At 35.8% G+C, this 26,291-nt stretch overlaps 3 protein-coding genes across 5 annotated transcripts; 1 reads left to right on the top strand and 2 right to left on the bottom strand.

The window, feature by feature from the left end:
• Window positions 1-349: 349 nt before the first annotated feature.
• LOC106388534 (polyadenylate-binding protein-interacting protein 12) lies at window positions 350-2,741 on the bottom strand. Of its 3 annotated transcripts, XM_022699289.2 has the most exons (10): window positions 2,239-2,735; window positions 1,846-1,956; window positions 1,708-1,752; window positions 1,559-1,631; window positions 1,363-1,475; window positions 1,224-1,283; window positions 944-1,060; window positions 768-829; window positions 576-676; window positions 350-445 (listed from the first exon to the last, which is right to left on the bottom strand). In XM_022699289.2, the coding sequence occupies exons 1-9, from the start codon at window positions 2,614-2,616 to the stop codon at window positions 616-618; spliced, it is 1,020 nt and encodes a 339-aa protein (XP_022555010.1). In that variant the 5' UTR covers window positions 2,617-2,735; the 3' UTR covers window positions 350-445; window positions 576-615. The 3 variants fall into 3 exon arrangements, with proteins under 3 accessions (XP_022555010.1, XP_022555011.1, XP_013684080.1); XM_022699290.2 differs by having other exon boundaries at window positions 350-676; window positions 1,846-1,953; window positions 2,239-2,741; XM_013828626.3 differs by having other exon boundaries at window positions 350-676; window positions 2,239-2,734.
• Window positions 2,742-7,959: 5,218 nt separating this feature from the next.
• LOC106384073 lies at window positions 7,960-8,731 on the bottom strand. Its single transcript, XM_048749433.1, has 3 exons — window positions 8,555-8,731; window positions 8,309-8,434; window positions 7,960-8,190 (listed from the first exon to the last, which is right to left on the bottom strand). Exons 1-3 carry the CDS (start codon window positions 8,729-8,731, stop codon window positions 7,960-7,962), a joined length of 534 nt encoding a protein of 177 aa, XP_048605390.1.
• Window positions 8,732-15,841: 7,110 nt separating this feature from the next.
• LOC106388533 (ubiquitin carboxyl-terminal hydrolase 10) lies at window positions 15,842-20,409 on the top strand. The gene is made up of 13 exons (XM_013828625.3): window positions 15,842-16,166; window positions 16,321-16,515; window positions 16,613-16,757; window positions 16,855-16,914; window positions 17,003-17,101; window positions 17,307-17,681; window positions 17,778-17,918; window positions 18,020-18,190; window positions 18,273-18,530; window positions 18,617-18,771; window positions 18,867-19,400; window positions 19,479-19,749; window positions 19,844-20,409. Exons 1-13 carry the CDS (start codon window positions 16,012-16,014, stop codon window positions 20,003-20,005), a joined length of 2,721 nt encoding a protein of 906 aa, XP_013684079.2. The 5' UTR covers window positions 15,842-16,011; the 3' UTR covers window positions 20,006-20,409.
• The last annotated feature ends 5,882 nt before the right edge of the window (window positions 20,410-26,291 follow it).

The raw sequence follows: 26,291 nt of genomic DNA, 5'->3' as shown, positions 1-26,291 counted from the left end.
CGATAGAACCCGAACCGATACCGAACCAAACTTTTATATAGCCCGAATAAGGTTGATTTTGATAAACCCGAAAAACCAAAACCCGAATGGATAAAACCGAAACTCGATTGGGACCGCGAACGCCCATGCCTAGTCCCAAACAAGGACGAGAGGGTGTAGATGTAAAAAGCTAAAGGCATTTACGAACAAAAGCAAACTTCTACTGACTCAAGGGGCAAGTATATAAATAATTAAAAACTCCCGTCAAACAGAGAGAGTCTTCAAACAAGGACGAGAGGGTGTAAAGGTAAAAAGTAAAAGCATTTAGGAACAAAAGCAAGCTTCTACTAACTTCAGGGGGCAAAGTATATAGAGAACTAAAAACTCCCATTAAACAGAGACAGTCTTCAAAAGCCTCTCTTAACTCTCAGTGTTTTTCACATCTGCTCTGTGTAACTTCTTTTCCCTAAAAGTAAAAAAGAAAAACTCCCTAAGAGATTTACTCAAAAGATCCCAAAAGCAAAAGACAACAGAAGCATCATCAAGCTTCCAAGCGGGGAAAAACAAAAGACAAGAGTTTCAGACAAGCATCGTACAAGAGAGACATATATATAATAAACTTTGTAGCTGCTACTGTCAATGCATTTGTTGTCGCGGGACAGCACGGGAACGAACAGGTGTCTTTGACGGACTCACCCTGCAAAATCCAACCATCAATATACGTTAGTATTCAGATTCGTAACCAAACTAAAGAGATAATGTTCAAGAGTTGGTTTGTGTTTTTAGACCTTATCGGTAAAGAACCAACAATGACGCCACTGCAGTTGAGAGCAGTTATTGCGCTTTCAGCCTGCAGAAGAGTAAAAGATAAGATACTGTGAAGCTCAGTTTAATTAACAACAAGCTATGTTAAAAGATCAACAAGACCAAAAACACAGTCTCATCAATACAAGCATCTGCTTACCATGACAAACTCAACGAAACCAATTCTAGTTGGATGATGATAATCTCCCAGAAGCCTCAGATGATGCACCTCTCCACACACAGCCTCAAAAAAGAGCTTTATGTCCGTTTGAGTGACCTGTACCAACATTGAAACTTAATCAAAGTTACCTACTTTGCTAGGTAGTTGATCACATCATATGTAATAGAATTAGTGATGATTATATGATATGATGTAATTGTTACCCAATGTTAAAAAAAAAAAGGTTTCAGAATAGCTCGAGAGCAAGAAGACAAATCACCTTCTTGTCGATGTTAGTGCAGTAGATGGTTCTCGCACACTTCTCACGCTCATCTTCACTCTAAGAACCAAAACAGTACTAGAAAGTCAACGTCACGTTAAAAAAAAAACATAACTTTGCACCAAAAAAAAGTTCTCACCCTTGGCAAGAAAGTGGGGTTAACCGGTGCAATAGCTGTTTTGGACGGCATAACCTTCACAGGATAGAATCCCAGCATCGTCCCAGACAAGTTCAGCGCAGCTCTTGCACCCCCTACAAGTCCCAAAGTTGCCATAACCACCATTAAACCAACCATTTACAGGCATAATCCAAAAACAGATGAAACTAAATGATACCTTCATCAGTGAACTCGATGAAAGCAAACCTAAGCACTGAGTTTGGGTCACCACAGATGCGACAGTCAACAACCTAAGAAACCAAATACAGTCAAGACAAAGAACAAACCACCAAACAAAGATAAGAACTTGTAGAAGTTTCTTCAAACCTGTCCAAAGCCGATGAACAGACCAGCAAGCTGCTCCTCAGTGACCTAAACCCAAAACACAGGATAGTATAGGTGAGAATGATAAATACAGTAAGCCAGAGAGTAACCATCAAAGAAAGGTGGAAGCTTTTTCAAAACCTGTTGGTCAATATCAGACACATAGACAGTTCTTCGGATGATGTCTTCACGCTGAGCCATGCTTGTCCGAGGATTCATCCTCCGTTTCCCTTGTTGTCCGAACGGCTTCTTCTGTTTCAAATAACAGACCAAAAAAAGCAACTCAAAAATCAAATGTACAAGACACAAAAGGTGAGAACTTTTGATTTATAAAAACGGACAAGAAGACACTAGAGACCAAATCTACACAAACAACTAAGTAAAGGTGAGAGCTTTGGCTTATAAACACACAAGAAGACACTAGAGACCACGTTAAAACAGACAACTAAGGCAACTAAATGTGAAAATTGTAATTTAAACACACAGAAACAAAGAAGAGACAAGAGACAAGAGACAAGAGTTGTGTCTTAATACCCTTCTAAAGCCGCCGTCTTCGTTAACGGGGAAATAACCGGCAGCACCAAACCCATTGCTGGGAAGGAAAGACCCTGCGACGGTGAAGAAACCACCGTTAACGCCGTTAAACCCGTTAACTCCTCCTTGCTTGGTCATTGAAGGAGGGACGAACTCTTCAGCCATGGGGTTAAGCTTAGACAAAAGCTCCTGGAGCTCTCTCATGTCACGCTGCTTCAAGCTCTCTCCACCGTCAGATCTCTCCACGTGCGATCCGATCTCACCATCCTGATCGTCGTTGGTAGAGACTCCTGATCCTTGGCTGGTGATGGAAGACGGTGGCGACGGCGAGATCGCAACAGCCTCCGTACCAGCTCCGACGTTGTCAGCGACCGTCATGATCAGAAAATGGGGTAATTGCGAAAAACCGAGAAGTAAAGTTCGGATTTTTTGAGGGAAGAGACGATCAGGTAAGACGAAATGCAAATGGGAACAGTAGCAGAAAGGGGTTCTATAAGAAGAAGCCACCAAGAGAGAGAGAGAGATAGGAAGGAAGAGGACAAAATAGTAATAATCTCATAGAGGATTATATTAATTGTAATTGATTTTCGATTATATGAGAAAGATTAGTGAGTGTCGCTGAGAAAATGGAACTAAATTATGCGGCGATTAAAGCTCGGATTTTCCATTTTGGTTTAACCGTGGTTAAAAAGTAAAAAGCTAAAAAAACGATTTGAGAAACTAGAATAATATTCTTCTTCGACATACATAATTTCATAATTAGTTAAAATTAAATAAGTAAGCGTTAAATAAATTTCTAATGATTAATTCTTTTTATTTTATATTTTTTTTTTAATAATAAGAAAATGGATTGTCATTACTAAAACAAATAAAATTGCAAAGTTTCTAAGTTCCAATAGACTACTAATAAGCACCAGTAAATGAACAATTAAAATTTTACCAGTATAATAGATTCAACTCATAAACATAAAAAAATTGCAATAGAGATGAAAGTTTAAACAACTGAGAACATAACTTTTTCTGTGGAAACCCAAAATTTGATACAATTTGAAGTTGGTGGTAGGTAAAAATAAGTAATAAAATTTATTGTTAAGAAGTTTATTATTTCGATTCAGCCTTAGATTATCGTATTTTCACGGTTTTCTTAAAAATTTTGGGCACTTTACTCTATATTGTAATCGCTGCCCATTTTTGGGTTCTAATTCATGCATAGTATTTTTTAGAAAAATAAAGAAGTAAATGTATATGAATCCGTTTCACTACAAGAAAATGAATTATTCTTGGGTTCCTCTAGGTTCACCGACAAATAGAATTATGTTATTTCATATTCGATATCTTTTAAAAAAGGAAACAAAATATTGTTAAATTATATTATCTTTTTAAAATTAAAAGGTAAAAATAAATAAATAAAAAATAATAGTAATTACCAAAAAAAATATTTTTAACGTCGTCAGCAAAACATTAAACTCTAAATCCTAATCCCTAAACTCTAAATCCTAAACCCTAAACCAATGGGTAAACCCTAAACTCTAGGATAAATCTTAAACTCTAAATCAAAATCACTAAACACTAAAACACTTAAGAGTTTAGGGTTTAGGATTTAGGGTTTAGAGTTTTAGGGTTTAGTGTTTTTATTTAGATTTTAGGATTTAGGGTTTAGGATTTATCCAATGATTTAGAGTTTACCCAAGGGTTTATGGTTTACCCAAGGGTTTAGGGTTTATGATTTATGGATTAGGATTTAGTATTTAGTGTTTTGCTGACGACGTTAAAAATATTTTTTTTAATTATTTTTTCTGTAACGGCTATTTTTTTTTTACTTTTTTATTTTAAAAGCATAATATAACTTGAAAATATTTTGTTTTTTTTAAAAAAAATATCGATTTGAAATAATGAAATTCTATCCTTAGGGGGTGAACCCAAAAATAACTCCAAGAAAATATATAAAGAAACAATTACTGGTAAAATATATTTTGTGTGAATTTAAATAAAATTAAATAATTTTATATTTATAGAGTATAAAATGATAGTATAAAATAATTAAAACAAATAATTTACTATAAAATGATTAATCTCAACTAATTGAAATAAAAATAGCCAAAAAAATTGCAGCCAATAAAAACTTAATACTTCTCACAGTTTTTATTTTATTTATACATCTAATTCTTTTGTCCAATCAATGAGGGTGCATGACTTATTTGGAATTCCTACCACAGTTCAACATGTTTAGAAAACTTAAACATGTTTTAATCAGTTTTATTTTTAACAAATGATTCAACATTTTACTACCCTGTCTTAGCTATTGGATACAATAATTTGACACATCACAGTAAATAATTTTAGGGTTAATTTGTGTAATAGCTAATTTTGAGAACAAAATTAAGAATATAGCATTGATGTTGACATTATTAGATTTTCTAGCATTTTCTTCTTTTCTTCCGATTTTTCCTTTTGCTAAGCCGGTTACGGTGATATGCTCTGTCACTTACATAAAAATAAAATAAAAACTGTTGTTCAAGTGGTGGTGGTTATGATATCCACGATGATAATGATTATGGTTGTAGTATACAAATAGAATAGAACATGCTAAATGGTATAATTCATATTAATAAAATTATAAAATGATTTGAATATATTAATATACTATATATGACCAAAATTAACAAAACTAAATCCAATGTCAATCCAATTATTTCATAAACTAAACCTAAAACAATAATCACTAAACCCTAAAATGAAATATAAATTCTAACCCAAATATAAAAATATGCAAATAGTACATAATGTAAAACATAATTAAAATAGAATAGTAACAAACAAATAGCATAATACATATTGTTCAAATTATGAACATGTTTATGATTGTAGGGAAGAAAGTAATGTTTACCCTAACGTAAACCCAAACCTTCCATAAATTAAACCTAAAATATTAATCACTAAACTCTAAAAGAAAATAGAAATTTTAACCTGAATATCAAAATATGTACATAGTACATAATACAAAGTATTATCAAAATAGAATATTAACAAAGAAAATAGAATAATAAATAGTTCAAATTTTGAAATGTTTATGATTGCAGGGAATAAGGTAATGCTTACTCCAACTCAAACCAAATCTTCCATAAATTAAACCCAAAATACTAATCACTAAACCCTAAAAATAAATATAAACCCTAACCTAAATATCAAAATATGTTCATAGTATATAATATGAAACATTACGAAAATAGAATAGTAACAACGTAATAGCGTACTACATGCTGTTTAAATAGCATAGTACAACTCGGAACTTACGGTACATACGAGTGATGATTACGACGGATGATCAAGAAAATGGTGGTTGCTTTGAATGATGTGATAGCAAAAATATGACAAAGAAGATTAAGAATTTGGTTAATAATTAAAAAAATGATGATATTAGCTACAATGATAAAAGAGATCCAAATGATTGAAATTGTTTTTTTTACCGAAAGTGATGGTGGATTGGAAGAAGTAGTGATGGTGGTAGATAACTGAAGAAAGAGAAGTTTATACACTTCTTAACCTGCAAGAAAATGTAATAGAATATATATTGTAATAATAATAATGGATGATGTTTTTTAGTTAGATACCTAATTATATTTTATTTCATGGCTAGTGAAGCCAATTTCCCATAATTTTAGTGGGTGCGTAGTTGGGCTGTACGAGTAATCTACAGATTTAGTTTTTTTTTTATCCTCTTAAACTATCAAAAATATTTTGTATGATTATAAAGCTACTAGGTGATTTACTGCACCAAGTGAAATTTTTTTAAAATTTAAATTATATTCAAAATAAAAATTTATTGTTATTTTAGATTTTATTATTTTTAACCCATATTGTAATCTATATTGTGATTTAATTGAACATAAAACTAAGATAAAATAAACAATTTTGTTTATTTTAAATTATATTTAACAATAGATAACTACAATTATAATCTTAGATAGATTTTTTATCTATTTATTTTTGATAAAATATATTAAATCAGCTTGTATACATTAATAAAAAAGTTGATGTAAAAGTTGTATAATTGTCAAAATGTAAAACTAAATAATATTTCTAAAATTTGTAGATATATAAAAAAAACTAATTATATTACGATTATTTTTGTAAAAATAATTGAAAATAGTTTTACTAAAAATGTATAATTTTAAATAGAAATAAATAATATTTTGAAATCTATAAATTAATATTATATTTTATTATTATATTATTTAATATCATTTGAATATATTTACTTTAATGAAGATGTATAATTTATTACCATATTCTAAAAAAATTACCAAAAATATAAATAAGTATTTAATGTAATTTTTTATGTCACATTTAGCGATAAGCTATGTTATATATCTAATATGTCATGTCACATTTATTAAGTAAAAATGATGATAGCGAGTACATGTGTTAAAATCATTTTGCCAATAATGTCTAGGGGATAACAAGAAAACAATTTTTGCTGTAAAAATCCAATTTGCTTAAACTTTATTTTTAGTTTGTAAAAGAATATGAATATAAAAATCTTTTTCATTTAATTCTATTTATATCACTAAACCGAAACATATATACTATTTTTTAACACCAGCCAAAACATATATTTATGAGAAAAATTCTGTGAAATTTTGAAACTTTTTCTTTTTCTTTTATAAAAGATTCGGATATGATTTGATATAAACAAATTAAATCAATACTTGGAAGTAATGTTATTTATGGCAGATCATATAGTAAACAAAACGTGGCAAAGACTGGATGCATAGTTATTTGCTATGTTGTACGAAACTTCGTTAGACGTCCGTTTCTCGCTTCAAAATCAGAATATGAATCAGAAATTTGTGGAAATTTTTGAAATTGCGGTTCCAAAACGTCTTTAAATTAATGCTTTTAAGAATATGTTGAAAATTTACATTTCCGTTTTGAAATCTTGCTTTCAAAATGCTATTAAAAGAATTTGTTTAAGAATATGTTAGAAGTTTTTGTTTCTTTCCGTTTTGAAATTTTGTTTCCATTTTAAAACAAATTTCATAAGGAAAAAGAAATATATAATTATATTTTATTTTCTATAGAAAATCTCTAAAATTAGTAGTAATAAAATAGAGAGAATAAAAATATGAAAATATTATAATTAATAGTATAAGTTATATTTTTGAACATGAGATCTTTTATATATATATTTAAATATATTGTATCGATTATTTGCGATATATTAAAATTCATCAATTTGATTAATTGAGTAATATTTTTATAACCTTAATTTGTTAGCATTTTTACAAGATAATATAAATCATAATTGTTAGTTATAATTAATTTTTATAAAATTATTATTACTTTACTAATATATAAAAATATATTTAGATATACGCTTCAAACACGTACTACTTCTTAATTTTCTAAAAATTCTGTTTCTATGCTTCAATAAGATTCCGGTTTTTGTGTATCCATTTCCAATCCATTGCAAGATAGGTTATTTGTGTAAAATATTCTTATCTTACATAATAGTCACATAATAATATAAATGATCATAAAACTCTTTGAATATATCTTTTGATCTAAATTCATTTTTATTTTTTGAATGAATTTTAAATTTTATTCATCAAAAAAGCCTTTTTACATCAAAGTGTAGACCTTAATAAAGGAAATTCTATCTTTAAACTCAATAACTTCAAACCCTCCCAAACCTCCAAAATATTCCCAAACCTCCAAACCTCATGTCCTTGTGCTAAACCAATATTGAAGGGCAGATTCCATACCCTTACCTCCTCTTGATCTCAGTAGGCTTAACTTGTTCCTAACTCCCTTATCAATAAGCTTCTTCACTGCATTCATAGGCAATGGGCTTTCTCCATGCGTAATCTTATTCCTTTCACGCCATATCACATAGATGATGGTTTGAAAGCCATATCTCAAACAAAAGGATCTCTTCTTATCTCTATCAGACTGTTTAAGAAAAGCCACAATTGCATTCCAGTCAGTTGTATACGACCCCTAAGGATGTCAAGCATAAGATGCTCCCATATCTGAGAAGAGTAAGAGCACTCGAAGAACAGATGACTACGGGACTCTGCAGCATTTTTACAAAGAGCACAAGTAACATCAACACGATCCATCTCGCAACCCTGTCCATAGTTGTTAGCCTATCCAACATGGCTAACCATGTAATAAAAGCATACTTGGGTGTAATCTGCGAGAACCAAACAGCTTGTACCCAATCAATATGAGCATAAGAGGTACGAGTTAAAATCCAAGTCTCCTGGGTAGAAAACTTATCTTTAAAACCCGAGCTTCTTCTCCAGAGACTGACATCTTCCACATTTTCCCGCAACCTCTCTTTAACTGCAACCATCTCAGACTCAATGGCATTTAACAACTCAGTACGATGCCTTCTTCTACGTCTTACACCGAGAACAGCTTCAGCCACTGTAGCTTCATTGCTAATCCCCATATCAATAACGCCTCTTGAACCCAAGATCTCAACCATAACACCCTTAGTAGACCAATTGTCATACCAAAAAGAAGTATTACGTCTATTCCCAACTTCTTTCTTACGGAAACCCTTTGCAGTATCCCGAAGTTTAATTATTTTCCTCCATATCCAAGAACCAGCCTCAGTGTTTTCTTTCACTTCCCAAAAACACTTCTTCTTTAGTAAGTTATTTTGTAACCATTTCCCCCATAATGAATCCCCAGTCAGCAACCTCCACATCCAAGAACCATCCTGAGTGTCTTCTTTCACTTTCCAAAAACACTTATTCTTTAGTAAGTTAATTTGTAACCATTTCCCCCATAATGAATCCCCAGTCAGCAACCTCCAAATTATTTTTAAACCATAGACTTTGTTCACTTCTTTTAACGTTCTGATCCCCAAACCATCCTCAGACTTTAGCTTGCAGACATCCTTCTAAACCATGTTCATATATAATATAATATAGTTTCATTACTCTTTTTAAAATTTCATATTTTTTACAGAAAAAGGTTTACTTACTTGCATACATTCTTAGACTTTTTTCTACTAATAATTTCACGGTTTTATGTTTGAATCAAACTTTTAAGTTTCAAACTTAAGATAGGTTTAATTTTTTTTTAAAAGAAGAAAATATAGATCAATATAATTTAGAATTTTACTAATTCACCATCAAATTTCAGGTTAGGTTGTATATTTTTGTTCAAAAGTCAATATTTTATTGTAACTTTGTTCATTATGTTAAATAAAACTTCTTTATTAGATTTGCTCATTATTTTATTATTCCGCATCTATTTTGTATTAGTACGACTTTTTGTACATAACTAGTTACTTTTTGAAATTCAAGGACTACGTAGAAAAAGTGAGAGTGTTCTAATAGATAAACATGAAATGAACTACAACTTTACTTCGCGACAAAGAACAAAGCCATGACAATGACATTACATGTTTCGTAATTATCCAGTTTCTGATAAATACGATACTAGTAATTAATTATTGGGAAAATTGATTTTTTAGAAAAAAAAATGATAACTATGTCTCTTTATAGTAATATTTATTTTGTGTCATCTTTTTCTATAACACTTTTTAATATATTTAAAAATAAATTTAATAAATAGTTTTACAAACAAAAAAAATTAAAAAAATAGTAACTTTTGATAAAATACCTATATGAACTTAGTGATATTTTTTCCAGTTATAAAAAAGTTGAAATCATAAATTCATATTATGTTCTAAAAAAAGTAGAAATGGCATTCTACGAAGTAGAAAACGAAATCCATTTTTTTCATTGAATGTACAATGTTTAGAATACGTGATCTACGTAAATAGGAGTATTCTAAAAATATTTAGAATACACATTCCGCGCTTAACCTACCGTTCTAAAATTTTTAGAAATCAAAATCTACACATTAATATAAATCTAAAACACGTAGAAACCGACTTCTACAGATTTACTATAAATCTAAAACATGTAGAAATCAAAATCTACACATTACTATAATTCTAAAAAACTGTAGAAACCGATTTCTACAGAATAGTTGTATTCTACGGATAAAATCAGTTCCTAAAAATATGGAAACAAAATATTTGGAAATATTCACTTTTATATTTTGTAAAAAAATCGATTTAAAAAAAAACCGAAAAAGGAACTAAACAAAACGAAAAAAAACCTTGGTAACCTTCTTCGCCGTCTTCTATATTCCATTGATTGTTCACAAAATTTTCACATTATTTCTACCATGATTCATGTCTATGCTTCATGTGGTGTTTGAGAATTGGTTGTATCTTCAGGTTGGAGTTTTAATGTTGATAAAAAGAAAGGGGGAAGGTTGCTTGCTTTGGAATTGAAATCCTCTCTGGAACAGTTACAGAAAAACGTTATAGAGGATTTTGGTTTTGAAGAAACGGATTCCGATTTGGAGTTGAGTTACCTTCCTATTGGGTTGATCAATTCATCAGATATCTTCATAAGAACATTTTGCACATCCTCTTCAATTACCACACAGAGGACCTGTAAAATTTTTGCTGACTTTTGTGCCACAAATCTCTCCTAAAGCAGGAACAACTTCCATTATCCAAATCTGGAAACCAAACAAAAATCCTTCCATCAGATACCCCTCCTTCTGCTCCAATTTATGCCTTGTTTTATCAATCTGCTTCAGAAGGAAATCAAACGAGTACAGACCTCATGGGTAATTCCGAAGCTTCTCCAAATCCATCGCCAACTTCATGTACAGATGCGGGATATTCACCTTCTCATCCTTCCCCATCACCACACCCATAATAACGCAAAGATATATCAGTCTCACCCTATCACCCCAAGTCCAGGTATTGCTCTCTTCCAAATGCTTCTTTTTTATGATCTGCAAGTTTATTTTTCCATTTGTTTTTATCTGCTTGCTCCAAAAACCATCATCATCTTTCCATGTCACTAACCCACTGTTCTTCTCTCGCTTCACTTTCAGACCAGTGACAGCATGATACTCTTGCAATCCAAAACTCAGAAGCCTCTCGTAGCGAAAGTGAACCACTTCTCATGTCTCTTGCTTGTCATCAACTCCTTACACAAGAAAGAGTGTACCAACCTCTCCGAAAACTTCAAATCATTCTTCTGGATAACCATAATATGCGAAAAATGGGATCTTTCATAACTTCATCGAATTCTGGCTCCATTTTTTCCTTCAGCAATTCGAGAAGTTTTAGTCGGCAACTGTTATTAATCTTCTTAACCTGAGGTTCCAATCCCCTCACCGTATAAACGACTAGGCAACTCCAACTCCATACCTGAAAATTGAATACAATACAACACAATAGTTATTAATAACAAATATCACAGCTCAGTTAAATAATGTCTCTTAATACTCTATCAATAACCAATGTCAACAATACCTAAAAAAATTAGCATTCTCACTGTATCAATTCCAATTTTCGGGTGTTTTAATTTTTTTTTTAAGAACAAAACCTAAAATTCCTAAATCTATCCAAAAAATATGATTTAAGCCATGGGTTGTGTACAAAATCGTCTCTAATCATCACCTTAAGACATGATTGAAGCCTAAACATTCTAACAAACTCAAAAAATTTACCTTTTACCTTTCTATTTTCAAACTCTAGAAAGAAGTGGAGATAGAGTTTCATACCTTTGCAGAACGAACTAAAGAGTGAAATATTCGTAAAAAGATCACGAAATCGTATGGGTTAGGCCGAAGAATCATCCAAATCAGAGTGAAATTGAGTGAGTTAGGGTTTATGAACTTGGGTGAGACTTTGATTTTCTCCCCCTTTGTTCGTGAATGGGAAATTATGGGTTTCATCCCAAAGAAATCAACTTTAAAGAGTTGAAATCATGCTTGGTCGGTTCAAATCAAGTGGGAATCAATCCGGATATAATCGAAGAAAACCAAAAAATTGATTTGGGATACTTTCCTGGGCACGGGATCGATCGATCCGTATTGAGAGATCGGTCGATGCCTGGGCATTTTAACCTGGACCCGAAGACTCGAACCAGAACCGACCCAAAAATACCCGACCCGGAACCGGACCGAAAATTTACAAGTACCTTTTGGGTCTAAATTTTTTTTACCCGAAAGAACCGGAACCGAAAAGGAACCGACCCGAATAGACCCGGACCCGAAAAGAACCGACCTGAATAGACCCGATCCGATAAGAACCGATTTGTACCCGACTTAAAAACATGTATATCTAAAACTATGATGTTTTTGTGTTCTATTATATAAGTATATATTATTTTATGATTTAGTTGAAATATCTTTTGTTAACAACATTTGTTATTATTTTTTAACATTTTTAAAGTAATATAAAGCTTTAAAATGTAAAATTTAGAGTTTTAAAATGTTTTATTTTAATTATTAATAGTTTCATTTAAGTTGTTTTGTAAAATTTTAGATATATATGACAAATATTCAACTAAAGTTGATGGAATTGGGTATATCATGTCCTTTTCAGATCCTAAATACCCGAACCCGACCCGGACCCGATATGGACCCGAAAATTACGGATATTTTATGGGTATTTTAATTATAGACCCGAACCGACCCGGACCCGAGAAGAACCGATCCGAACCCGAACCGAAAATTTCTAAATACCTATTGGGTATAAAAATGTAGGACCCGAAAAGACCCGGACCCAAAAGGAACCGGCCCGAACCCGACCCGAAGACCCGAACGCCCATACCTAGGTCGATCTATATAAATCGACCTTCGCCGATCGAGTGAAATGGACCAGGTCGATCAGTATATACTCCGCGTTTTTTTGTTCTGCATAATGATCAGGATCGATTGATCCGTTGGACCTTCTAAATTTGGATCGATCGGTTCCGCATGATCGAACTCATTATATATTTTATTTAAAAAATTACAATTTTAAGGGCATTACTGCCATTTTGAAAAAAAATAGTCTAATAGAACATAAAATAATAGAGATTAGTCTTAAAGGGCATAATTACCATTTTTTTTCTCAAAAAAAACAATTTTCCCTTAATTATTCATCTTTCTTACAGCGAAGTAAATAGTACTAATAGAAATTATCGTTAAGGCAAAAACCACTTCCCCACCACATCCGTACGGTTGTGTTAAGGCAAGTTACCACTTCTATCGTCAGCTTTTAGCGATTCCATACAGCTCTAAAGTATGTTAAAGCTCATTTATGTTTCTTTTTCTTGGAACTACAAGAATAGATAGCGATGGCAATGCATATACGAACACTGGTTAATTGACTAATTAGAATGTCATCCTAGTTACATTTCATAATTTGAAGTTTAGTTTCCAAATTATGTTTCAAGTAGTAAGAACATATTAGTTCGATGCAAAATTAGATAGAGAAATAAGTTAAAATACTAGTATTAAGTTATAAACTAATCAGTTTATCTCTTTTAGTTAGAATATTTTTATTATGCCAACAAAACAAAAACTATATATCTAAAACATAGCTCGTTTAGTTAGATAATCCTTTGTGAATGAAGAATCCGAATACCGCATGCTAATTTTCAGTTCAAGTTATATCAAAGTTTATGTTATAATATTATTATTGACTTGTAAATGGTTTATCCAAACCAATGAGAAACGTTAATATATGCTCGGTGGTTATGTATGAAGAGGAAGTTGAATAAGAGTATTACTTTAGTTTATAGTAGTATTGAAAATTATAATGCCTAATTATTATTCTATCTGCTCAAAGCTACCAAACTCTTGTCCTGTAGTATTATTTTCCGGAGATCGAATCGTATTTGACACTTTTGGTTTCCCTACCAACTACCGAAGTACCGAATCTTTTTCCTTTTGTATTGTCTTTGGAAAGTAATTTGTTACCATCACCAAAATTTCTCAATTTGTTTACTAGGTAGTAAGTAATTTAACAGACTTGAGTTGAGATAATATATTTTTCGATGCAAATGTTAAAATTTATACTAGCTACGTTTTGCTTTACAATGCTGCGGAAAAAACTACTTACTACTTACTACATAGCAGCAAAAATAAACTAGACAGAAGAACAACATTAATATGAATAGCAATGAAAGGTATAAAAGAGTTGAAGGAGTGATGGGGAGATAACAAATGTCGAAGGGAAATAAAGCGGAGATCTCTCACTGAATGATCAACCATGGCGATGAAAGCAGCTTCAAAAGCTGTAATAAGCTTGAGTATGCACATATTTCATTCCCTTCACATCTGATGAATACTATGTTGTGCACCAGACCCGACATTGCCTATGCAGTTAAGTCGCTTTCTAATCAACCCAGAAAAGAGCATTGGAAAGCAGTTAAATAGAGCATATGCTAGCTACGAGGCACAACGAAGAGGTGTCCTATTGGCAATGAGAAACTTGAGTTGAACGTTTACACCGATGCAAATTGTGCTGGTGACAAAGTTTTAAGAAAATTAATTTTAGAATTTGTGATTACCTTTGCATGGAGAACTGTTTCCTGGCAATTAAAGCTACAAAAGTGTGTTTCTTTCTCCCCAAATGAAGCATAGTAAATCGCAGCAACTAGATGTTATGGATGAATAACTCTTTGCTTGAGCTAGGAGTTTAACAATACAAGTACATTATGCTACGTGACAAATAAAGTGCTATTCACATAGAAAATAATCCAACCTTCCATCCTCGCTCAAAGAATCGATATCCGACATCATTGGAACCAAGATGTTCTTGAAGATAACCATACAACTACAAGATTATCTATGGATTCAAGACTCTTCTAATCAGGACCGGATCTGAATTCTTTAGGATTATAAAAAAAAGGATTATAAACATTGATTAATAACTTTAAGAATTTTTTTTTTGGGTATGAAATCTATATGTCTATTTGTATAACTTCCAAACATTTTGGGAACCAATAACCCATTATTTCACTAGACTTTTTCTAAATCCGGATCTGCTTCAAAGTTTTCAAGTTGTGATATCGGCAGTAGTCACTGCAGCATGAGGCTTGCTTGCAGTCCGAGCTAACTTGTGCAGCATAGGAGAGGCTTGCTTGCAAGTCCAATACCATTTATTATTAACACTACATATAGAACTGAAAATATAATTAAGCTACAAAAAATTAATAGTAATAGTTAAGCCACAAAATCGTGTTTTGGGTCTCATTTAACTTGGGGTTTCTAGTCGAAAACGAGTCATAGAATAAGTGTTCAATTGTGGAAGCACCGTAGCCTATTGGTTAAGGTTTAAAGGCTTCTACACCCAGGTCTGGGGTTCGAATCCCAGACTATGCAATTTATTGCAGATTGCAGGCAATCCAGGTTTCAAGTCCCGGAGAGAGCGGTTTATTAAACAATTATGCAGACTACAGAGGAAAGACTTGCAAGAGATCTTCAACATGGTGCAAGTAAATCTGGTCAGGCGTGGATCTTCATAGGACGGCTCAGGTGATGCAGTTAGGCGTAGGTCTTCATAAGGCAGGTAGTATTGTCGGTTGTCGAATCGTCTATGTAATCTTTCCTATATCATAATTGTACGATCGTAATAAATCAGCGTTAAAAAAAAGAATAAGTGTTCAATTGTTAGAGGTTGTTTAATTCATGCTAATTGCGTCATTTAGAAAAAAAGAAGATTATTAAATAAATAAATAAATAAATAAAAGCGGGTATCGTGGAATCCAACAAAAGTAGTTCTCTCTTCTTTCTTTTGATTCACAATACCTTTTGTCGTCAGGAAGAAAAAAGAAGAAATCATTATTTGTTTTGTTTTTTCCTCTCTGTTTCATCGGATCTCGTTCGAAATCTAGCATCTTCGTCTTCAAGAGTTTGGTGGGATCTTGATCGTCATTGGATCGAAACATGACGATCGCAAACTCGACAGATTTCATGGTAGAAAACGCCGTCTGCGATTTCCCCTCTACTCCGGAGGAAGAGCGACGCATCGTCTCGGAGCTCACCACCGAGTCGGAGGATAATCTCAAGGAAGGGAACTTGTACTTCGTCATCTCCAAAAGGTCTCCCTCCTTCGTTGGAATCATTCCCTCTGATTGATTGATTTGATTTGATTGTTAATGTAACTCAAATCTGTGTAGATCCTGTTTGTGTTTATTATGTTAGATCTGGAATTAGGATGCATGTAATAAAGATAACGTTTGTGTGTTAGTGCAGGTGGTACACAAGGTGGGAGAAGTATGTTGAGCAACCAACAACAAACGGCGGATGTGAATCTCCCAGGCCTGGCCCCATTGAAAACAGTGATATTATCGAGGACACTAGTGATGATCCACAGCTTCGCAGGTTGCTCGTGGAAGGGGAACACTACGTTCTTGTTCCGCAACAAGTTTGGAATAGACTTGCTGAATGGTGACTGTTTCTTCTAATTAATTAATTTGTGTTTTGTTCATGGGACAAAGTTCCTTCTCCTATTGCTGGTAAAATATGTTTTCTTTCTTTCTTTCAGGTATAGCGGAGGTCCTCCAATACCAAGGAAGCTGATCTGCCAAGGGTTTTACACTAGGAGTTATAGTGTTGAGGTTTACCCACTCTGCCTTTTGTTGACTGATGCAAGAGATGATAGTATCACTGCAATACGGTTGGGCAAACAGGTATTGACGCCCCCCCTTACTTTATGTATAGACAAAGACTCTTTGCTTTTTCATTTATTAGGCCCCATTTTGGTTCTTTTCTGTTGCTGTGTTTCAGGCCTCTATAAAGGAGCTTTATGACAAGGTTTGTGCTATGACTGAGGTATCACAAGAAAAGGTGTGTGTTTGAAGTGTTTCATTTCTGTAATATAATTGTTTCGTATGGAGATGTGTTCTTTTCCTCACATTGACATATGTATGAGCAGGCTCGCATCTGGGATTACTTTGGTAAGAGGAAAGGCCAACTATTGGATCCTTCATCTAACAAGAGTCTTGAAGAGTCTAGCCTTCACATGGACCAAGATGTAAGTATCTAGAGAATTGTCTGCTACACTTATTATATGACAAATATTTGTCCTGTACGGTATAGTTTGTCATATATTGATTTAGGCCATTGTCTAGAATCTTCCCTGACGAATTTGTTGAGAGGAACTCGTTGGATAATGTGCTGCTCCCTTCACTTATAACTCGCTTATATATGTTCAACATTGACTGGTGCATCCTATGCAGATTCTTCTTGAAGTTGATGGGTCCTCGTCATCTCAATATGCTATGAGCTCGGCAGGAAATGAGCTAGCTCTGGTACCTCTGGAACCTTCAAGATCGCTTGTTACAATTGCTGGTGGCCCGACCTTATCTAATGGTCATTCCACCACGTCCAAGTTTAGTCTCTTTCCGAGAATCACTTCTGAAGATGATGGCTGCGATTCTTTGAGTATTCTTGGAAAAGGAGAGAGGGGAGGATTAGCAGGATTGAGTAATTTGGGAAACACCTGCTTTATGAACAGCGCTCTTCAGTGTTTGGCACACACACCTCCGATAATTGAATACTTCTTGCAAGATTACAGTGAAGACATAAATAGAGACAACCCTTTGGGAATGTGTGTAAGTGTTTGATAGATAATGATATTTCTAAATCCTAATGTGAAGGTATATCTCCACAGACGTTCTTAATATAATTTCCAACACTTAATTATCCAGGGTGAGCTTGCTATCGCGTTTGGTGAACTGTTGAAGAAATTATGGTCATCAGGAAGGAATGCAGTTGCACCGCGCTCTTTTAAGACAAAACTGGCTAGATTTGCTCCACAGTTTAGTGGCTACAATCAACATGATTCTCAAGTTAGTCATTCTCTCTAATGTGTACAATTGTGCATAATTGGTCAAATTATTTGTTCTTGATTTTCTCTTTGTATATGTGATGTATTAAATTATTGTTTCAGGAACTGCTTGCTTTCTTATTAGATGGGCTGCATGAAGATTTGAATAAGGTGAAACGAAAACCATACATTGAACTTAAAGATTCTGACAGTCGTCCAGATGATGAAGTTGCTGAAGAGCTTTGGAACTATCATAAGGCCCGGAATGATTCTGTAATAGTTAACGTCTGCCAAGTAAGTATCACGTACGCTCCTTCCATTGTCTTTATATTACTGAGTCCTGATCGTTTCTTATGCTCTATTCTCTTTCTCCCAGGGACAATACAAGTCAACTCTGATTTGTCCAGTTTGTGGAAAAATATCAATCACTTTTGACCCCTTCATGTACTTGTCTTTACCTTTGCCATCAACACTTACGCGGCAAATAACAGTTACGCTGTTTTATTGCGATGGAAGTCATCTTCCGATGCAATACACTGTAACAGTACCTAAATATGGATCATGTAGAGATCTTATTACTGCGTTAGGTACTGCTTGTTGCTTAACCAATGATGAGAGCCTTTTACTTGCAGAGGTATGACTCTTGACGCGTCGCTTTCTAATATCAATCTTTTTTGTTTTGCTGAGTTCCCTCAGTAATGTGTGGCATTATCCTCTCAGATTTATGACCACAAGGTCTTCAGATATTTTGAGAATCCCCTCGAGTCGCTGAATTTGATAAAAGATGATGAGCATATTGTGGCGTATCGGATGAAGCAGATGCAGAAAGGATCTGGAAAAGCAAAACTTGAAATCCTTCATGGAGGGCAGGAAAGGTGAGCGTGCTGGTTTTATTTGCTACTCACGAACTCTTCTTTTTTCTTATTGGTCTCAGCTTGATGATGGGTCATAACTCTTGGATTTTCCACAGGGCTGTTCTGGAGAGTGTTAGAGGCAGAGACGTGAAGCTTTTTGGGACTCCTTTTGTCACTTACGTCAACACAGAACGACTAAGTGGACCTGACATCGATGCAGTGATCTCTGGATTTCTGTCCCCGCTACACAGGGTTCAAGCCTCATCTAAGATTCACAACGGTGTAGAAAATGGCCACCTTCCTGATGCTGATACTGTCGAAGCATCCGGAAGTATATCATCCCCAGATACTGAGATAGAGGATGCATGTGATAGAGAGTTATCCTTCAGGATATTTTTGACAGATGAGCGTGGTTTGGACTTCAAACCACTTAAGTCTGATTCTTCGCTGAAACCTGGTATCGTTACAAGGGTTTTAGTCGAGTGGAATGAGAATGAGCATGAAAATTACGATTCCAGCTACTTATGTGACCTTCCAGAAGTTCATAAAACAAGTTTTTCTGCAAAAAAGACAAGGCAAGAAGCGATATCTCTGTTTTCGTGCTTGGAAGCCTTCTTAGCAGAGGAGCCTTTGGGACCAGATGACATGTGGTATAGCTCGTTGCTTGAACTGGTGATTTTCGTTTGAAGATTTAAGCTCTGACCTTCTTTCTCACCATTTTGAACCAGGTTTTGTCCGGGATGCAAAGAGCACAGACAAGCGAACAAAAAGCTTGACCTGTGGAAGCTACCAGATATTCTCGTGTTCCATTTAAAACGGTTCACATATAGCAGGTATCTCAAGAACAAGATTGAAACGTTTGTGGACTTCCCAATAAACGATCTTGACTTGAGCAAGTACGTGAAAAACAAGAATGGCCAGTCCTACTTATATGAGCTGTATGCAGTGAGCAACCATTACGGTGGACTTGGTGGTGGCCACTACACTGCCTACGCCAAGGTCGGTGACTTGAATGGTCTCACTATCTATTGTGCTTTCTACTAATACTTTTGATGGGTCATTTATCTAAGCATATGTGTCACTGTTCCTGCAGTTGATTGATGACAACAAATGGCATCACTTCGACGACAGTCACGTTTCATCAGTAAATGAATCTGAAATCAAAAACTCAGCGGCCTATGTTCTGTTCTACCGAAGAGTTGGAAGTAAAACAGAGACACAGTCAGCCGAGGTGTCGATGGCTGATATGGATTAGTCAAGCCTCAACTTACATAATGGGCTGCATTGGTTCAAAGATGCATTGGCATTCCTTTTTTAATTCCAAGCTGGTGGTTCGGTTGAAGAGTTCTGCTTCAGATTTTATGATATTATGGCAAATCTCTGTGGAACTGGGGTGGGATTTAGGTTCGGAAATATTCTTTTTGAATCTTCTCGAAGCTGAAGGGTAATTTTTTGAAGAGGGAACCAAGCAGTGATGACCAGATTTAGATATGTTAAGATATAAGAGTTTGTGGAGTAGCCTTTGTCAAATATACTACGATCTGCATCTCTTCGGGTCGCATAATGAATCTGTTTAATACTACAAAGTTTACATTGGAAAATATTACATTGTAGCTTGTGAAGATCATATTGATGCGCTTATGAGGAATTTTTTTATTATTTGAAATTAGCACTAGAAATGTGACAATGAATAACGCTCACTGTGAGCTTGATACTATGAGCTTCTAATATGGAAGCTTTAAAGGTAATGTATAAGTTAATTGTCTGAACGAAACCCTTTAATTAGAAAGGCCAGCTGGTTAGTCTCAAATAACATAAGGAGCAGAAATCGATCTATTTAAAAAAAAGAGAGAACCAACGATCTATGTCCCACATCGTAAAAAACATTAATAATATACTCCATCCGTTTCACAATATATTGATGTTATTTATTAGTGCACAAAATTAGGAAATTTAATTTTTTCTAAAAAAATGGTTAAAAATATATAATTTAAAAATCATCCAACCAATTACAGAAATATCTAAAATATCTAATTGATTACACAGTTTTCAATAAAATTAAAAATAACATAAAAATATCAAAACATCATCTACTTTGAAACAACAAAAATCTTCTAAAACATTATGAAACGGAGGGAGTATCTTTTTTATATAGAGGAGAAAACAGCAGATCAGTTCCCGAGCTTAGCAACGTAAGCTTGTAATCCTAGTGGAGGCTTTCAAAGGTAATAAGACTGTTGTTGGTTTAACCGTGTTGGTGAAAGGGGTGCGTACTGGTCCGAGGCTCTATTTCTCTTACACTGCGCGTGGGAGTTGAGTTTATACCTATCCTTAATCCGAGCTGTAAGTAGAAACAGAGGCATTGTACTGTTAGAGACTAAGGATTAGTAATGCTGCACAGCTCTAGCCGACGGGAATGAGCCTGTGTCGGGGTTTGATCAGCCCTATATCTTACGGAGCGATCACAATTGAACATTACCTTTTTCTTTTCTCAACGAGTTTTTTTCATGCATTGCGTAAATCACTCTGGGTTCTTAAACAAACATATCTTTCATGTGGGCTGCTTTAGTTTATTAACATTGATAATAGTTTACTATGCAATGTAACTGTCTATTGCTCTTGCATAGCTCTCATCAACGCAATTAAGATATCACTTTGATATGCCTTTGTGCGTATATACAAGGAAGAGAAGAGATAGGAAGAGTGCCGAGAAGAAATACGAGAATCACAAAGAGGATGAGCTGGCATCAGCTGTTGAGAGTGGCGGTTAGATTCGTTTACATCAAATGTTATTGGGCCTTAGTATATATAAGAGGACCCAGAGTTAATAGAGGATTATGGAAGTTTTGGCTTAGGCCTACTTTGCTTAAGAATTGTATTGGCTTGAATCTCGATTTGAGATCAAGAGAGGGTGGTTGGGCTGTTAGAGAATAAAATACTTCTATTCTCTATCAAATTGGTGCGGCTTTGAGCGTTCTGGAGAAGACAATCGCGACGACGAGATGAAGAAGGCGTTACGGAATCAGAGCGACGACGATCCGGTTACGCTAGAATCACTGGCCAAGACGTTGCGCGATCACACGGCGGCGCAATTTGAGACTAACAGTGAGTTTCGAGCTGCGATTCGTTCGTCAGAAGAGAAGACGATGTCGAAGATCGAAGATCTGGAGAAGAAATCGATCGAGCGATACGACGACTTGCAGGCGAAGATGGATTCTAATTTCGAGAGATTGTGTGAGCTGATCGCGAAAAAGGATTCAAAAACGGTGGAAGTTACAGATCTGAGTCCTCCACCGTACCGTCATCCCAACTATCAGGTAAACAATCTGATCTCGGAACCTGGCCGTAGTTCTAGGATGGAGGAAGGTCATGAGAGGAATACAGGGAATGATAGTAGAGATAGTTTGTTAAAACGTGTGGCTCTGCCTTCGTTCTCTGGTGATGATGCTTATGGCTGGTTTGCGTTAGCTGAGAGATATTTTAGAATTGGAGGTTATGATGAAAGGAAGAAGTTGGAGATTGTATCTGTGAGTCTTGCAGGTGATGTGTTGAGTTGGTTTAGTAGTGAAGTTCAGAGAAGCAACTTCACGAGCTGGCAAGATTTCAAAAGCAGAGTGATAGCAAGGTTCAGCAGAGAGAAGTTGCGTGATCCGAGCCAACCATTCTTTGCGGTGAAACAAACTGGGAAGATTGCTCAGTACATTCATAAGTTTGAAGATCTTTCAGCTCAGGTAAGCGGGTTGACTGATACACAGCGAGAAGGGATTTTCATGAATGGTTTAACTCCGGAGATGCGGGAAGTGGTGAATATGTGCAAGCCTGTAGATCTTCCTGATATGATTGCTACCGCTTATCAGATGGAGGACAGCGCGGTTTATAAAATGGTTTGTCGTGAGAGATCTTTGGAATCAAAACAACATTGGCGACAACCTTTTTTTAAACCAGCTACAACAGTGACACCGGTTGATAAGAACAGTGGTATGAAGGCGCAACGACCTCAGTTGAAGTTAACAGAGAGTCAAATCGCAGAGAAGAAGAGGTTGGGACTCTGTTTTACTTGTGATGACAAGTGGTCACGTCAACATTGGTGTCCAAACCGTTCCTTACAAGTGCTCACGGTCATTAATGGAATTGAAATGGAGATAGTGGATCAGTCGTTGGTGGAGTTGGAAGATGAATCAGAGCATTCAGAGTCTACGTTGATGGAATTGTCCTTAAATTCTTTTTTAGGTAATTCCTCACCTACGACTACAAAGGTTCGAGGAACGATTAATAAGAATAGAGTGGTGGTGATGGTAGACAGTGGAGCCACTCACAATTTTATATCTCCAGCAACAATGGCTCAGTGTAAGCTCACGGCGACGAATGATGCGAACTGGGAAGTGTTGTTAGGGACAGGATTATCAGTACACAGCTCGGGGATTTGTCAAGACGTGCAGGTGTTCTTACCAACGATGTCATTTCAGGCTGACTTTGTGGTTTTGGACCTTGGCAATGTGGATGTTATTTTGGGGGTGCAGTGGCTACGTACTTTGGGAGTTTGTACGGTAGATTGGGAGAAGAATGAGTGGTCTTTCTGTCATCAGGGAAGGCAAGTGAAATTGACAGGAGATCCATCTTTACATGCTCCTAACGTGTCACTCAAAACATTGTTACCAGAGTTACTCATTCAAAACGGAGGTTGTGATATCGAGTTTAAGAATTTGGAGAAGGGTAAGGGAGCAGAAGAAGTAATTCCACCGGAAATGGCGGAGATGTTGTTGACATATGATGCGGTTTTTCAAAAACCAACTGGCTTACCTCCAGTTCGTGGTAATGAGCATGCTATTGTATTAAAGGAGGGTACGAAGCCGATCATTGTGAGACCGTATCGATACCCGCATGCTCATAAGGAAGTGATGGAGAAATTGGTAAAGGAGATGTTGGTAGAAGGGTTAATCAGGCCGAGCCACAGTCCTTTATCTAGTTCGGTTTTACTGGTGAAGAAAAAGGATAATTCACACCGCTTTTGTGTGGATTATAGGGCTCTGAACAAAGCTACGATACAGGACAAGTACCCTATTCCGATCATAGATCAGTTATTGGATGAACTTCATGGCGCAACTATCTTTACGAAGCTTGATTTGAGGTCCGGGTATCATCAGATACGAATGCGGGAGGAGGATATTGCTAAAACAGCGTTCAGAACTCATGACAGTCATTTCGAGTTCTTGGTAATGCCGTTTGGGCTCACCAATGCCCCGGCAACCTTCCAGGCAGTGATGAATGATGTTTTTCGCCCATTCTTGCGAAAATTTGTTCTTGTGTTTTTCGATGATATATTGATCTACAGCAGGAATATGGAGGAGCATATTGAGCATGTCAGCAGAGTGTTGGATGAGTTTGCGAAACATAAGCTCTTTGCTAATAGAAAAAAATGTTCATTTGCTCAAAATAGCGTCGAATACTTGGGTCATGTGATCAGTAAAGATGGAGTTTCGACAGATGAGAAGAAGATAGCAGCGGTTAAAAATTGGCCAATACCGAGGCTAGTGAAACAGTTGCGAGGGTTTTTAGGGTTGACAGGGTATTACAGACGTTTTGTGATATATTATGGGTGCCTTGCTAAACCTTTGACTGAGCTGTTGAAGAAGGATCAGTTTGAGTGGGGTGTGCTACCACAACAAGCGTTTGAGAAGTTGAAAACTGCAATGATCACAGCACCCGTGCTGGCTCTTCCAGACTTCACTCAACTATTCGTCGTAGAGTCAGATGCTTCTGGTTTTGGGTTAGGTGCCGTCTTGATGCAAAATAATCATCCTATAGCTTTCTTCAGTCATGGGTTGACGGCGAGGGAGCAACAGAAACCAATTTATGAGCGGGAACTGATGGCAATAGTGATGGCCATACAGAAATGGCGTCATTACTTGTTGGGAAGGCGTTTTGTGGTACGTACTGATCAGCAGAGTCTGAAGTATCTGTTGGAGCAGAGGGAAATCACGTTGGACTATCAGCGTTGGCTAACAAGGATTTTGGGTTACGAGTTTGACATTGAATACAAAGTGGGCAGTGAGAACAAAGTGGCGGATGGATTGTCTAGGATAGATCATTCAGTGGAGGGTGAAGCAGGGTTATTGTTGCTAGCAATGACTGTTCCTGTGACGCTACAGCTACAGGATTTATATAGAGAAATTGAGGAGAATGAGGAGATTCAGGTGATCAGGAATAAGTTGCAAACTGGTCAGACGGTTAAGCATGGGTTCTCTTTGGTCAACGGGAGGCTTTTTTACAAACAGAAACTGGTGATCCCCACCTCCTCAGTACAGATTCCATTGATCTTACAAGAATGTCATGACACGGTGATGGGAGGTCATGCGGGGGTTTTGAGAACATTACAGAGAGTAAAGGCGTTGTTTTATTGGCCGAAGATGAGAAAGCGAATCCAAGAGTACGTGGCGGCTTGTGCTGTGTGTCAAACTCACAAGTATTCGACGCTATCGCCAGCAGGGCTGTTACAACCAATTGAGTTACCGGTTCGCATTTGGGAGGACATTGCAATGGATTTTGTAGAAGGATTACCGGTTTCACAAGGTGTGAATGTGATCTTGGTGGTGGTGGATAGGTTGAGTAAGTATGGCCATTTCATAACTTTGAAACACCCTTTTACAGCGGTGGATGTTGCGCAGAAGTTTGTGAAAGAAGTGGTGAGATTACATGGATTTCCGAAATCAATTATCTCGGACAGGTACAAGATTTTTTTGAGCAAGTTTTGGAAGGAGTGTTTTCGTTTGTCCGGCACCAGATTGCGTTTCAGCACGGCCTTTCATCCTCAAACAGATGGTCAGACAGAAGTGTTGAACCGGTGTGTTGAGACGTATCTTCGTTGTTTCGCTTCTACTCATCCAAAGAATTGGTCGCAGTATTTGGCATGGGCAGAGTTGTGGTACAATACATCGTATCATACAGCGCTGAAGTGTACACCATTCAAGCTGGTATATGGCCGTGATCCCCCTACGTTGTTGGCTTATGAGGATGGCGCTACACAAAACTTTTAGTTGGATGCGATGTTAAAGGAGCGTGAGTTGGTGATGTCTTCTATCAAACAAAATCTATTGCGTGCTCAAGCGATTATGAAGAGTAATGCGGATAAACACAGGAGAGAGTTGGAGTTTCAGGTGGGAGAAAAAGTTTATCTGAAGCTCCGACCGTACAGGCAACAGTCAGTGAGTCGCAGATTATTTCAAAAGCTGGCAGCGAGATATTATGGACCTTTTTTAGTGATTGCAAGGATAGGCAAGGTTGCGTATCGCTTGGAGCTGCCTGAGAATTCAAAAATTCACCCTGTGTTTCATATCTCTCAGCTAAAACCAGTGGTTGGAGCTTCTGTGGATGTGACTCCGTTACCTCCTACGCTTTCAGGTTCAGATGATTTACTGATTGAACCTGATGAAGTTTTAGATAGGAGATACGATGAGAATGGATATTTGGAGGTGTTAGTAAAGTGGAAGCATCTTCCGGATCATGAGTCTTCATGGTTGCGAGTGGGTGAACTTAAACAGCAG

This window comes from Brassica napus, chromosome C3 (genome assembly GCF_020379485.1).
Source record: "Brassica napus cultivar Da-Ae chromosome C3, Da-Ae, whole genome shotgun sequence".
Classification (NCBI taxonomy): Eukaryota; Viridiplantae; Streptophyta; class Magnoliopsida; order Brassicales; family Brassicaceae; genus Brassica; species Brassica napus.
Note: the sequence above shows the minus strand (reverse complement) of the source record. Positions and strands in the feature narration are given on the sequence as shown.